This window comes from Lepus europaeus, chromosome 5 (assembly GCF_033115175.1).
Source record: "Lepus europaeus isolate LE1 chromosome 5, mLepTim1.pri, whole genome shotgun sequence".
Taxonomy (NCBI): Eukaryota; Metazoa; Chordata; class Mammalia; order Lagomorpha; family Leporidae; genus Lepus; species Lepus europaeus.
In genome coordinates, this window is record NC_084831.1 from 43127976 (window position 1) to 43143275 (window position 15300).

Here is a 15300-nt window from a genome sequence, read left to right on the forward strand (position 1 = left end):
GAACCTGGTGTGCCGGCGCCGCAAGGCGGAGGATTAGCCTAGTGAGCCGCGGCGCCGGCCGGGACAGTGTTTTGAAACAAATGTCACTTGGTATTTCTGTGCTGACAAGTATAACACAGAAGGAGCCTGATGAAGAATACCTGCTTGCTTTGAGCTTTACAGTAACCTGGTGAGGCATAGGTTTCTGACTCCCATTTTAGAGAGCAATATAAAGATCAGAAAGGTTCAGTGGCTGGTGCTTAAACACAGATTCTAGATTCAGCTTCCATGTTTGTCCTCTCCCCCTCCCACCACAGCCGTGCCCCTTACGCATGGCATAGAAAAAGACCCATGAAAGGTATATAAGTGTCCTACCAGCCTCTCTCCCTAGTATTTCCTCCTTCAGCAAAGCTAGAGTCTCAGATGGCTGTTTTCTATGTCTAGTCTGCTTACAATGTCCTCGGTGCATTGAGTATTCAAGGACTGTAGCAGTAGTGAATATTGCTGATGTCATTGTTTGCCTTATTGGGATTTTGCTCTTTGTTTCACAGGGAGCTGTGATTGGTATAGACGATGAGGACGACAGCACCTTCACAATAACTGTTGATCAGAAAACCTTCCATTTCCAGGGTGAGCTGAAAGAAGAGATTCTTTCTCTTCATAGTCCCGACTGCTTCTCTCCTCTTTTGGGTTGTTTGTTGGATGACTTGAATGGTTTTGCAACTGATCTTGCATGAACGAGAGCACAGGAACGTTCTGGATGAAGTGGTACTGCAGGTTAGGCAGGGATTTGTATCTGCAGTGGATACAGATCTATTTGAAATGACTGTGGATCTGGCTGCAGTTGGAGATTAAAAATTTAAAGGATAAAAATCAGTGAAGGGAGAGAGTAATGGGCTGCTGCTGCTGCTGCTGGCTTGTGTTTACAGAAGGTTGCTGATCTTCTTTATCGAGGAGTATGATTCTGCTTCTGCATGAAGAGTTTAAAGACTGATTGGGAAGGTTGCAGTGTTTGTCCATGTAAACTCAAAATGTAAATGACATTGAAGCTAGTGGCATCCTTTGGCTTAAAGGTTTTGCTCTGCTTCATGAACTACAAGTTTGCATTCATTTCATCTGCATTTCATGTCTTGTCTACCAGCCATCATTTCTCTGCTATTATCCTTTTTATAGTTAATAACACCAATGCCATCTGCCACTGCTATGTTTCGGCATTGCATGCTATGGTTCACCGGTAGAAAGGGTAAGGTACTGTGTGATCATTCTTATTTCATCTTGCTTTGACAACTCTAAGCCAATCATAAAAGTCAATTTTAATGATTCTATACTAATGTATCTCTTGTCTATTGGGAATGTCTAATAGCTTTGGTACTAATTTTTAGTTATCTTGCCTATCTAGAGTAACCTCTGTTTTACATTTAAAGCAGTCCAGGAAGCTTAGAAATAAGGATATTTGTAAATGTTAGTACTGTCTCTGAACTACAATTGGCAATGCGCTATTACTGATGCTAGGTATATTGAAATCAATAAATACTAAGTAATTTTATAGCTAAAAATTGTTTGGATTATGAAGTCTGCCAGTCTCTAGGTATGCTAAAGCAGGTGTTCAAGCAGCTATTGTTCTGTGATAGGATAGTATATAGCTGTTATTTTTCTTCATTGTCTTGTTTAAGAAATTGACACATGGAAATGATATGCAGCTTATGTATGATAGAGACAAATTGCTGTACTTAGTAGTGAGGTTTCTAATGCTTTCTCCTGTTTATCCATAAATATTTACTGTGTTTGCTAATATTATTTATTCAGAACTGCTTAAAGAATATTGTCCTGAAAATTTTCATTATATTTAACTTAATGAAATATTTTAAATCCTGTTATGAAAGCCCAGAGTCTTTATTTTCAGGTTAAATATATAATGCTGATTACATGCCAAAGCAAATCATTCCCACACACTGGAACTCTTTATTTGAGTGAAGTTGCATACTTTAATGCCGGTGAAGGCTGCAGTATGGAATTCTCTCCATCTGCAATTATGAAGGAGAAATGTCTTTTGGATTTTCAGAAACTGTGTTGTTTGCTTATTTAAAGGAGGGGAGACTCATGTCTCTAGAACAAAAGCACTTTAATCTTCTGATTTACTTTAAAATCATGTATGTTAATTATATCTCCCCTTTAACATTCTCATAGTTATGTGGCATGTTCATAAAACAAGAGATTCCTCTAATGAATTATTTAAATGACAGTGATAAATAAGAGTTATACATATTTTTAAAATGGATTATCAGTTTTGTGACTGTCTGATTAGTTTATTTTCTACTGTAATGGTTGTGGGAGTCTTAGGCAGCATGAGATCTGACTTTTGCAAATAACTCAGTAAGACTATATTTTTTTTGGCAGTAATAAGTTATTTCATAGTCATACCTCCTTGCTCATCAGAAGATTTCTGCAAATTTGATTTTAAAAACCTTCTGAATGTCTGATAGATATTAAATTCTGTATTAGAACTCAAAGCAAATTTTGGCTGATATACATTAACATATGTTTAAATATGCTGATTTTTAAATTTAATATGTTAGAATTTTTGAAAGCAAATGAGGTATCATATATTGTCACCTATTAAAGAGACTTCTAGAGTTTGTTCAGAAACATTCATTTATTCATTCAACAACTACATTTGACATTATTCTGGGGCTACAATATTATACAAAAGTCCTTGCCTGCTTGGGTCATCAATTCTGGCAGAGGAAGAAGCCAATAAACAAGTTAAACTAGTAAAATATAAGTAAATAAAATAATAGTAATACCCGAGAACAAAAAAATAAAACAAAGGAGAAAATGAAATAGAAGTGAGGTTGTGTATGTGTTGGGGGGAGGGCATTGAAATTTTAGTTAGTAGACAAGAGAAGACTTTCACTGAGAATGATACCCCTTAATGAAAGTTGAAGAAAATGAGGGAACAAGCTACCCAAGGGTATGTTGGGGAGGGAGGGCGGTGGGCACATCATTTCAGGCAGAGAGAACAGTAAGTGCCAAGGAATGTGCCTGCTATATCTGGAGAAGAGTAAGAGGCCAGTGCTGCATGCAACTAACCATGGGGAAGAGTAGTGGGAATTAAGGTTCCAGAGATAGCAGGGAGCCCAGTTATATGAGGCCTTTATTTTATTTTATTGTTTGTTTATTTATTTGAAAGTCAGAGACACAGGGGGGAGAGAGAGAGAGAGAGAGAGAGAGAGAGAGATTTTCCATTTGCTACTTCACTCCCCAAATGGTTGCAATGCAGGGGCTGGGTCAGCCCTAAGCCAGGAGCCAGGAGCTTCTTCTGAGACTCTTACATAGGTGGTAGGGGTCCAAGGACTTGAGTAATCCTACACTGCTTTCCCAGTCAAATTAGCAGAGAGCTGGATCAGAAGTGGAGCAGCTGGAACTCAAACACATCTATATGGGATGCCAGCACTGTAGGCAGGTGGTTTAACCTTCTGCACCACAGCACCAGCCCCTATGTGAGGCCTTTATAAAGGAATTAATCTTACTAAGAAACCAATTGAAAATTTTGAAAATTTTGAACATAGGAGTGACATAATGTGTTTTATGTTTTAGCAGAATCATTCTGGCCACTGTGTCAGGAATAAAATGCAAAGAGGCAAAGACAGAACAGAAAAACTATTTAGGAGGCTGTTATAAACCAAGAGAGGGATAGTGATAGCTCCTACATGGTAGAAGCATGGTAGGAAGGCAGTGAGAAGCAGTTGAATTGTATGTTTAATCAATTTTATTGAAGTATAATTAACATAAAATGTACACATATAGTTCAATGAGTTTTAACAAATACATTTATACATAATTACCATCTCAATCAAGATATAGATCATTTCCCTCACTCCCCAAAATTCCTTTCTGCCTCTTTGGCTCAATCCTAACCCCCATCTGCTGGCCCTGGGCAACCATTGATCTGCTTTCTTTTTTTTTTTTTAAAGATTTATTTTATTTATTTGAAAGAGTTTCAGAGAGAGGTAGAGACAGAGAGAAAGGTCTTCCATCTGATGGTTCACTCTCTAGTTGGCTGCAATGGCTGGAGCTGTGCCGATCTAAAGCCAGGAGCCAGGAGATTCTTCCGGGTCTCCCATGTAGGTGCAGGGGCCCCAGGACTTGGGCCATCTTCTACTGCTTTTCCAGGCCACAGCAGAGAGCTGGATTGGAAGAGGAGTGGCTGGGACTAGAACTGGCACCCATATGGGATGCCGGCACTTCAGGCCAGGGCTTTAACCCACTGTGCCACAGTGCCAGCCTCTATCTACTTTCTATCATTTTAGATTAGATTTTTCCTTTGGGGAATGTCACGTAAATGGAATCAGTTATATGTATGTACTTCTTTTGTCTGGCTTTGTTTTAGCTCAGTATAATGTTTTTCAGATTCATCCATGTTGTTGCATATAAAGTAGTTTTGCTAAGTAGCATTATATCATGTGACCATATATTTGTTTTGGAAGTTGGACTATAGCAACATAATATAAGTTGACCTTAAGATTTCTGGCTTGAGTAACAAGAATAGAGTTGCCATTCATTGAGGTAGAAAGGAGAAACTAGTTTGTGGGTGTGGTGATGGTGGGAATGTGCTTATTAAACAATTTCTAAATGTCCACCAAATGTCCAACTGCAGATGTGAAGTTGGCAGTTGGAGTGCAGAGTTCAGGCGAAAAGTTCAGGTTGGAGAAATAAACTTGGGAATCCTTGACATTTAGTTGGTTTTTAGAGCCACAAGAATTTGGGAGTAGTGTAGAGAGAAAAGAAATCCAAATACTGAGTCCTGGAGCACAAAATGAAACAGAACCAGTAAATAATATTTAGAAGAAGCAATCAAAAATGAGAAGAAAAACCAGGTGCATGTGGTACACTGCAAGCCGAGAGAGAGGTGTTTCTAGGAGGATCAGCAACTGTGTTAAATGCTGCTGGCAGATCAAGAAGGGTAGGATGGAGAAATGGTCACAGGGTTTAATAATGAAGAATTCATTAGTGACCTTGAGGAGAAAATTTTTAAGATAGGAATATCGGCTAGTGCTTTCAAGTTCTTCAGTTAAGATAGTGTGAGAAATATAGTAGCAGCTGGAGAGGGAAGTGCAAGAAGGGAGTTTTGTTTGTGAGTGTGTGTGTGTGCATGTCTGAGTTTAGGATAAGTGAAATAAAAGCATGTTCCTGTATTGTTGAGGTGATTCAGTAGACATAAGAGAGAAAGGAGGATTTGTTAGATCAGAAGGCAAGAGAGGATGGGGCACAATGGCAGGGGATGTTATTGCCTTTGGCCAGGAGCAGGGACAACTCATCCAGAGTAATATACCTGTGGTTGTTGATGAGGCCCTGAATGGATTAAAGCAGTGGTTAATGGGGAAGGAAAAGGAAATAGAGATTTCTTAGGAGGTAAATCTGTAGAACTGGTGATTGATTGGAAAAGGGAGGTGAGAGATTTAGAGTAGCAAGGGTGATGTTCTTGATTTTGCTTACTGCTGTTGCATGTTGTCAGTATCTTAAATAGAATCCAGGAGAACAGAGGTGGTAAGAGACTTTTTTTTTTTTTTTTTTTTTTTTTTTTTTTTTTTTGACAGGCAGAGTGGACAGTGAGAGAGAGAAACAGAGAGAAAGGTCTTCCTTTGCCGTTGGTTCACCCTCCAATGGCCGCTGCGGCCGGCGCACTGCAGCCACCCCGACTGGGACTAGAACCCAGTGTGCCGGCGCCACAAGGCGGAGGATTAGCCTATTGAGCCGCGGCGCCGGCCCAAGAGACTTCTTGTGTTTGAGGTGTCTGTGGGACACAAAGGTGTTGGTAACTGGATCTGAGTCTGGGCTGGAAAGGGAGATTTGTGGTCACCAACATTTTGTTGTTAGGTGGAACTTCATGTGAAAATTTGAATGATGTAGGGCTAGACAGATAAATAAATCAGTGATTAAAGCTGTATATAGACTATAACAATTTGGAGAGCTTGTATTCTGTTTAAAGGATTATCTGCCACTTATTTAGTTTTAGACAGTTATAGGCTTTTGGTAATGCTTGCTCAGTTGTTGCAAGATCATCCAGTTTTTCTAAAAGAAGCCAGAAGCCAAGTTTTGTAGATGGGTTGAGTGTGTGTGTATGAAATCTCCACATTTCAAACCAATTTCTTGTGGCTAAATAAAGTGCATCTATGATTAGATAAAACCTTTGTATTTTCAGTCTTGGATTACAACATGGTGGTAGTGGGTGTGATCCTTTTTGGAGATCCAGGGTAACAAGAGAGCTGAGGATTAAACCTTGGATCACACTAGTAGAACCGCCAACTGGCTCAAAGGAATGATCAGAGATTATGATGAAAGCTATTAGGTTCAAATATATGAAGTTACTGTTTTTATAGGTCAAAATTAGTTCTATATCAGCAGTTCCTATAACTCAATCTACTAGAAATGAGATAGTCTATTAGTGCACACTATTAGAAAAAATATCCTGTTATTTGAATTTTATCTTCAAATAAAATTACATCTATTTAATGATTTAATACATATGATTCATACTGTTATTATATATATAATGTATAATGTTATAACAACATATACAATATAATAACAGGAACTTGAGGACCATGGACATAACAGCTAATATGAGGGTACTTCAGAAAGATCATGGAAAATGGAATTAAGAGAGAAGTTTTATTTTGGTGCAGTTTTTTTTGAAATTCATGCATAATTTTTGTCATAATAATTTTCCACAAACTTGGTGAATACATTGCTATAAGGAAGACCTGAAATTTAAACACAAACAATTGTGCTGTAGAGCCATTCTTCTCTTAACTGTTGTAAAAATTATTATAAGGCTTTGTCAGCTAGTGTGAAACTAACTTTTTAAAAAACATTTATTTATTTAGTTGATAGACAAATTCATGGGAGAGAGGGAAGGGGCATATCTTCCATCAGCTGGTCCATGCCAAATACTTGCAATAGCCAGAGCTGAGCCAGGCCAAAGACAAGAGCCAAGAATTCCATCTGGCTTTCCTACATGGGTGGAAGAAACCTAAATACTTGGATCATCATCTGCTGCCTCCCAGGAGCATTAACTGAAAGCTGGATCAGAAATGAGGAATAGCCGGTACTTAAACCAGGCACTCCGAAAGAGGATGTGGGGGTCCACGGCAGAGGCTTAACTGTAAATAACTTTTATTAGTTTATCAAACAAGAATTAATGTAAAACATAAGGAATTTTAAAATACAATACAATTTAACACAATGTAAATATCTGGTGACCACAGGGACGGCATTGTGGTGCAGCAGGTTAGGCTGCCACTTGCAGTGCTGGCTTCTACTATGAGTGCCAATTTGAGTCCCGGCTGCTCCACTTCCAATCCAGTTCCCTGCTGATGCCTGGGAGCAATGGAAGATGGCCCAAGTCTCTGGGCCTCTGCCCTCCACTTGGGAGACCCACATGGAGTTCCTGGTTCCTGGGTTTGATCTGCCATTGTAGCCATTTGGGGAGTGAACCGGTAGATAGAAGATTTGTCTGTATGTCTGTCTGTCTCTCATTCTTTTTCTAACACTGCCTTTCAAGTAAATAAATAAATCTTTTTTAAAAAATCTGGCGATCTAAATGTTGTATGTGTTCCCTTATTTGGTAGAAATAGTAGCAATGATAGTAGCGGTAACAGGGTCCTGCGTCATGTCACAGTGTCACAGGCTGCCGCCTGTGGTGCTGGCATCACAAATGGGTGGGGTGCTTTTTTGATTCCCAGCTGCTCTACTTCTGATCCAGCTCCCTGCTAATGTGCCTGAGTCTAGGAAAGCAGCAAAAGATAGCCCAAGTACTTGGGTCCTTGCCCCATATGGGAGACCTGGAAGGAGCTCCTGGCTCCTGACTTTGGGACCCAGGCCCAGCCCTGGCCTTTGCAGCCATTTGGGGAGTGAACCAGCAGATGGAAGATGTCTATCTCTCCCGTCTCCCTGTAACTCTTGCCTTTCAAATAATAATAAATAACTCTTTTTTAAAAAATGGTGGTAACAACTACTATTGCTAACACTAAATATGTTTTATGAACCAGGCATTGTTTAATAGCTACTGTATATTACTTATATAATTTATAAACTTTACAACTATGAAATCATTTTATTTTTAGTTTTTGAGTTGGAGAAACTGAGTTTTAGAGAAGCGAAGTGGCAGAGTCACTATTAATGCCCAAATTGGTCTGGATCTGTGGTTCTTGAAGTGTTGCCTCTGTGTGCGTGTGGGGGGGGGGGGGGTCAACACCATCTGGGAATTTGTCTGAAATGCAAATTCTTGTTTCCCCAGACCTTCCCTATCCCCACTGCTGAGTCAGAAGCTGTGGAAATCAGCCCTCTCAGTAATTCTGATGCATTCTAAACTTTGAGAACCACAGATCTGGATCCAGTGATTTCATATAATGTTCTAGTTTACTTTGTTAGCAACCTTATCCTCAACTTACATAGAGATAAGAAAAATGGACAAGAGAGTTACCTGACTTGACTTTAATTTCATACTATATAGAAGGGTATCTGCCTTAAGCAAACCCATGTGTGTGAAAAGTCTAAAATTTTGAGTATGAAATTAGGGATATATATGTGATTAGTTCTTTATAAAATCTCCAAGTTCCAAGGACTTTATTGGGGGACATTTTCTTTTTTTTTATTTTTTATTTTTTGATAGAGTGGACAGTGAGAGAGAGACAGAGACAGAGACAGAGACAGAGAGAAAGGTCTTCCTTTTGCCGTTGGTTCACCCTCCAATGGCCGCCGCGGCCAGCGCACTGCGCTGATCCAAAGGCAGGAGCCAGGTGCTTCTCCTGGTCTCCCATGCAGGTGCAGGGCCCGAGCACTTGGGCCATCCTCCACTGCCTTCCTGGGCCATAGCAGAGAGCTGGCCTGGAAGAGGGGCAACCGGGACAGAATCCGGTGCCCCGACTGGGACTAGAACCCCATGTGCCAGCGCCGCAGGTGGAGGATTAGCCTATTGAGCCTCAGCGCTGGTCTGGGGACATTTTCTTTTTTTTCTTTTTCTTTTTTTTTTTTTTTTTTTGACAGGCAGAGTGGATAGTGAGAGAGAGAGAGAGAGACAGAGAGAAAGGTCTTCCTTTTTTGCCGTTGGTTCACCCTCCAATGGCCGCTGCGGCTGGTGCATCTCGCTGATCTGAAGCCAGGAGCCAGGTGCTTCTCCCGGTCTCCCATGCGGGTGCAGGGCCCAAGGACATGGGCCATCCTCCACTGCCTTCCCGGGCCATAGCAGAGAGCTGGCCTGGAAGAGGGGCAACTGGGATAGAATCCGGCGCCCCAACCGGGACTAGAACCCGGTGTGCCGGTGCCGCAAGGCGGAGGATCAGCCTGTTAAGCTACGGCGCCGGCCTTGGGGACATTTTCTTTCTTTCTTTTTTTTTTTGACAGGCAGAGTGGACAGTGAGAGAGAGAGATAGAGAGAAAGGTCTTCCTTTTTGCCGTTGGTTCACCCTCAAATGACCGCCGCGGTTGGCACGCTGCGGCCGGCGCACCGCGCTGATCCGATAGCAGGAGCCAGGTACTTATCCTGGTCTCCCATGGGGTGCAGGGCCCAAGCACTTGGGCCATCCTCCACTGCACTCCCTGGCCACAGCAGAGAGCTGGCCTGGAAGAGGGGCAACCGGGACAGGATCAGTGCCCCGACCGGGACTAGAACCCCGTGTACCGGCGCTGCAAGGCGGAGGATTAGCCTATTGAGCCGCGGCGCCGGCCGGGACATTTTCTAAAGCAATATATTTTCCAAAATGATTTCAAGTATGAAATTTATTGGTAAATTTAATTGAATATGCTTTTTTTTTTTAAAAAAAGAGATTTATTTATTTGAAAGAGTTACACAGAGAGAAAAGGAGAGGGAGAGAGAGAGAGAGAGAGAGAGAGAGAGAGAGGTCTTCCATCTGCTGGTTCACTCCCCAATTGGCCACAGTGATTGGGTCTGCACCGATCTGAAGCCAGGAACCAGGAGCTTCTTCTGGGTGTCCCACGTGGGTGCAGGGACCCAAGGACTTGGGCCATCTTCTACTGCTTTTCCAGGCCATAGCAGAGAGCTGGGTCGGAAGTTGAGCAGCCAGACTCAAACTAGCACCCATATGGGATGCCAGCACTGCAGGTGGCAGTTTTAACCTATTATGCCACAGTGCCGGTCCCATGGATATGCTCTTAAAACAATATAAGTTGCTGAAGACTAGATAAAACATTTTTAAGCATTAAAAATGCTTGAATTAAAAGAATTTTAATGAATTTCTTAGTGGAAATTATCTTTGGTCTGACAATGAACCTTTTCAACTCAGTTCATTAGAACTTGCTCATCTATCGCAATGCAGAATTACTACAAATAGCTCAGTGGTCAATGTTATGGTGAAGGAGAGTGTTTAATTCAGAAAAGTTATATTGATCAAGTATGTTAGGGCAGTATCAACCCTACTACATTAACGTCAGTCAGCTCAGCATGGCACATCTGCATCATTAATCATGTAGAAGATCAGACAGTAAATCATTAGACTAAACCAGAGTTGAAGGGTTACATGTCTGCTTTTTAAAAAATAATCATCTCAGCATTATCATTAGTAAACAGATGCCGTTATTTTCTGTTGACTGTTGATTTAAAAGAAAGTTCCCTCTACAGTTTTATGTTTTTAATTTTATCTGATAACCACTTTCAAAATAAAATAAAATCATTTACAGACTTCATGTATTGGAAATAACAACTAATTCTCTAATTAAATGTTATAATTTTAGTAGGTGTTAAGTGTGGAAATGCTACTAAATTCATGTTTTAGGGATGTTTTATTACCATAAGAGAGTCCAATTTCACTGGTGTACCTTTCTGTTTCTTAATTTTCTTTCTGTTCAGGATCTTCTCTGAATAATTGGAATTATAATCCTCCCGAGTTTATGTAATGATGGGCTGTTTGGCTAAGATTAGAAAGGATAATTTTTTTTTTTTTTTGACAGGCAGAGTTAGTGAGAGAGTGAGTCAGAGAGAAAGGTCTTCCTTCTGTTGGTTCACCCCCCCCCCAAATGGCTGCTACGGCCAGCGTGCTGTGCCAATCCAAAGTCAGGAGCCAGGTGCTTCCTCCTGGTCTCCCATGCAGGTGCAGGGCCCAAGGACTTGGGCCAAAAAGGATAATTTTATTTTTTAATTTTTTTTTAAAGTTTATTTGAGAGGCAGAGGTGAGGGGAGAGAAAGAGAGAGATCCCCTCCAACCAATGGTGCATTCCCCAAATGCCTACAATGGCCAGAGCTGGGCCATGTTAAAAGTGGAAGCAGTGGGCCGGCACCGCGGCTCAGTAGGCTAATCCTCCGCCTTGCGGCGCTGGCACACCGGGTTCTAGTCCCGGTCGGGGCACTGATCCTGTCCCGGTTGCCCCTCTTCCAGGCCAGCTCTCTGCTGTGGCCCGGGAGTGCAGTGGAGGATGGCCCAAGTGCTTGGGCCCTGCACCCCATGGGAGACCAGGATAAGCACCTGGCTCCTGCCATCGGATCAGCGCGGTGCGCCGGCCGCAGCGCGCCTACCGGGGTGGCCATTGGAGGGTGAACCAACGGCAAAAAGGAAGACCTTTCTCTCTGTCTCCCTCTACTGTCCACTCTGCCTGTCAAAAATAAATAAAAAAAAAATTAAAAAAAAAAAAAAGTGGAAGCAGTGAACTCATTCCAGTTCTCCCACATGCATGACAGGAATCCAACTACTGGACCATTACTGCTGCCTCCCAGGGTCCACATTAGCAGGGAGTTGGAGTCAGGAGCTGGAGCCTGGCCATCAGACCCAGGTTCTCTAGTATGAGATGTAGGCATCTTCAACTGCTAGATCAGAAGGCCCTATTTTTACTTTTTGTCTGTAATTTATATTTTTTTCTTTCATTTTTTAAAAAAATTATTTATTTGAAAGTCAGAGAGAGGGAGAGAAGTCTTCCATCCATTGGTTCACTGCCCAAGTGACCCCAAGAAGTCATGAGCCAGGAGCTTCATCCGGATCTCCCACATGGGTGGCAGGGGCCAAAGTACCTGGGCCATCTTTTGTTACTTTTCCCAGGCTATTTGCAGGGAGCTGGATCAGAAATGGAGAGCTGGGTCTTGAACCGGCACTTGTATGGGATGCCCACATTGCAAGCAGCTGTTCTACCTGCTGTGCCACAACTCTACCCCCCACCATTCCCTTTTCTAAAAAATTTTGTAAAAGTGATATCTGATGAGGCTGGCACTGTGGTATAATGGGTGTAGTTGCCATCTGCAGTACCAGCATCCCATGCCAGTTTGAGTCTCGGCTGCTCCACTTCCTTTTTTTTTTTTTTTTTTTTTGACAGATAGACAGTGAGAGGGAGAGACAGAGAGAAAGGTCTTCCTTCCGTTGGTTCACTCCCCAAATGGCTGCCACGGCCGGCGCTGTGCTGATCTGAAGCCAGGAGCCAGGTGCTTCCTCCTGGTCTCCCATGCGGGTGCAGGACCCAAGCACTTGGGCCATCCTCCACTGCCTTCCTGGGCCACAGCAGAGAGCTAGACTGGAAGAGGAGCAGCAGGGACTAGAACCCGGTGCTCATATGGGATGCTGGCGCCACAGGCGGAGGATTAGCCAAGTGAGCCATGACGCTGGCCCCTCCTTTTTTTTTTTTTTGTTAAAGATTTATTTATTTATTTGAAAGTCAGAGTTATACAGAGAGAGAAGGAGGCTGAGAGAGAGAGAGGTCTTTCTTCCACTGGTTCAACCCCTAATTGGCCACAATGGCCGGAGCTGGGTTGATCCGAAGCCAGGTGCCTCTTTCAGGTCTCCCATGCGGGTGCAGGGGGCCAAGGACTTGGGCCATCTTTCTACTGCTTTCCCAGGCCACAGCAGAGCTAGATCAGAAGTGGAGCACCTGGGACTAGAACCGGTGCCCACATGGGATGCCAGCACTACAGGTGGCAGCTTTACCTGCTATGCTACAGTGCCGGCCCCTGCTCCACTTCTTTTTTTTTTTTTTGACAGGCAGAGTGGACAGTGAGAGAGAGAGACAGAGAGAAAGGTCTTCCTTTTTGCTGTTGGTTCACCCTCCAATGGCCGCCGCGGCTGGCACGCTGCAGCCAGCGCACCGCACTGATCCGATGGCAGGAGCCAGGTGCTTCTCTTGGTCTCCCATGGGGTGCAGGGCCCAAGCACTTGGACCATCCTCCACTGCACTCCCTGGCCATAGCAGAGAGCTGGCCTGGAAGAGGGGCAACCGGGACAGAATTGGTGCCCCGACCAGGACTAGAACCCGGTGTGCCGGCGCCACAAGGCAGAGGATTAGCCTATTGAGCCGCGGCGCCTGCCCCTGCTCCACTTCTGATCCAGCTTTCTGCTATGGCCCAGGTATAGAAGATGGCCCAAGTCCTTGGGCCCCTGCACCCACATGGGAGACCTGGGAGAGGCTTCTGATTCCTGGCTTCGGATTGGTGCAGCTCTAGCCATTGTGGCCATCTGAAGAGTAAACCAGTGGATAGAAGACCTCTCTCTCTTTCTCTCTCTCTCTCTCTGCCTCTCTATAACTCTGCCTTTCAAATAAATAAATAAATCTTAAAAGAAGTGATATCTGATCACTATAGAAACATAGGAAAATATAAAGTAGTGTAAAGATGATACTCATAACTGCCCATAACCCTACTACCTGATGATAATTGTTAATAACATTTTTATTTATTTATTTCTCATCCCTCAGTTATTTAGATGTGCATTTCATAGAATTGATTCATTCTGTGCAGATAAGATTATCCAGACTTTCAATTCTAAATATTATATCGTGACCATTTCCCATGACACTAAATGTCTGAAGAAAACATGATTTTCAATAATTATATAATATTCCATCTTATGAATAATCAATCATATTTAGCCATTTACTTGTATTATATAGACTTTTCCTCTTAAATAATTCTGTATTGAGCATTCTTATAGTTAAATCTTTAACCAAATCTCTGTTTAACTTAGAATAGTCATAATTTTAATTTTTAATATTTATTTCAGAGAGAGAGCATGCTCCCATCTGCTGGCTCATTCCTTTAATGACTATAGTGGCTAAGAATGATCTGGTTAAAACCAGGAGCTGGTAACTCAACCCAGGTCTCCCATGTGGGTGGCAGGGACCCAATCACTTGAGCAATCATTTTTTTTTTTTTTCAAGATCTTCATTTATTTATTTGAGAGGTAAAGTTCCAGATAGAGGGTGGAAGATACAGAGAGAAAGGTCTTCCATCTGCTGATTGACTCCCCAATGTCTGTATCAGCTGGAGCTGGTCCAATCCAAAGCCAGGAGCTAGGAGCTTCTTCTGGGTCTCCCATGTGGGTGCAGGGGCCCAAGCACTTGAGAGCCAGATGGGAAGAGGAGCAGCTGAGACATGAACCAGCACCCATATGGGAAGTTGGCAACACAGGCAGAGGCTTAGCCCACTATGCCACAGCACTGGCCCCTTGACCCATCATTTTTACTGTCTCCCAGGATCTCCATTAGCAGGGAGCTGGAGTCAGTACCTGGTATGAAATGTGGGCTAAACACCTTCCCCAATTGCTTTTAGGAGAGATTGTGTTGATTTATACTCCCCTCTACTTCACCATACCCCTCCCCAGAACTTAGTAGTATAATTTTAAAAGTATGCAAGCTGAATGCTTCCCTCAAAATAAATATTTTAATGTGTTTATTTCTCATTTGGTGACTTGTTCATACCTTTATCCATTTTGTTGTTGGTGGTGAAGTGTTTATCGTTTTTTAATGTCTTGCTTTTTGAAAGTAAACAGGAAATAATCTTAGACTTATTAATTCTGAGAAATTGCTGAGTTGTACCGTTAAGTAATTTTTTTTTTAGTTTGGAACACATTACTTGGTAGGTATTAGTGTGAAGATAAATAATGAAAAATATTTCCCTAATTTGGTATAAAAATCTATATCTGAAAATATCCATGAAAGTAGACTGTATGAGTTGAGGAAAGACTTGCATGATATAGAAAGGTATATATTTTTTTCTCTTCACTTTTTATAACTTGTGTTGCCACCTCCCCTCAGAAGCCATAGGCCCCAAAGGGGAGGGATATTCTTACTACATTTTATAAGTTTGAATGACTCCTGGCATTCTAGATGTAATAGTTATTCATAAATAGGCAACTAACTTGTAAGTTGAATTCTGAGGAGTATTTCATTGGTGATAAAGATTTGCTGTATTCAGCATGCTTAATGATTTTTCAATTATTATGTTTGCAGAAACATTGTCACTCCCATTGGCACTTTAATCTTTTTGTTCTTACACTAAGCAAAAGAATGGTAGAATAGAAATATATTCAAATAGTTTCATGAGCACTACTC

The 15300-nt window shown here is 42.1% G+C and overlaps 1 protein-coding gene across 4 annotated transcripts in view; it reads left to right on the top strand.

The window, feature by feature from the left end:
- The window catches only part of OSBPL9 (oxysterol binding protein like 9), a 194666-nt gene that overhangs the window by 67688 nt on the left and 111678 nt on the right, over nt 1-15300 (top strand). For all 4 annotated transcript variants that reach the window (XM_062191311.1, XM_062191312.1, XM_062191307.1 and 1 more), the window contains exon 3: nt 531-609. In XM_062191311.1, the coding sequence (XP_062047295.1) occupies nt 531-609 (79 nt within the window). The remainder of the gene's footprint in view (nt 1-530; nt 610-15300) is intronic.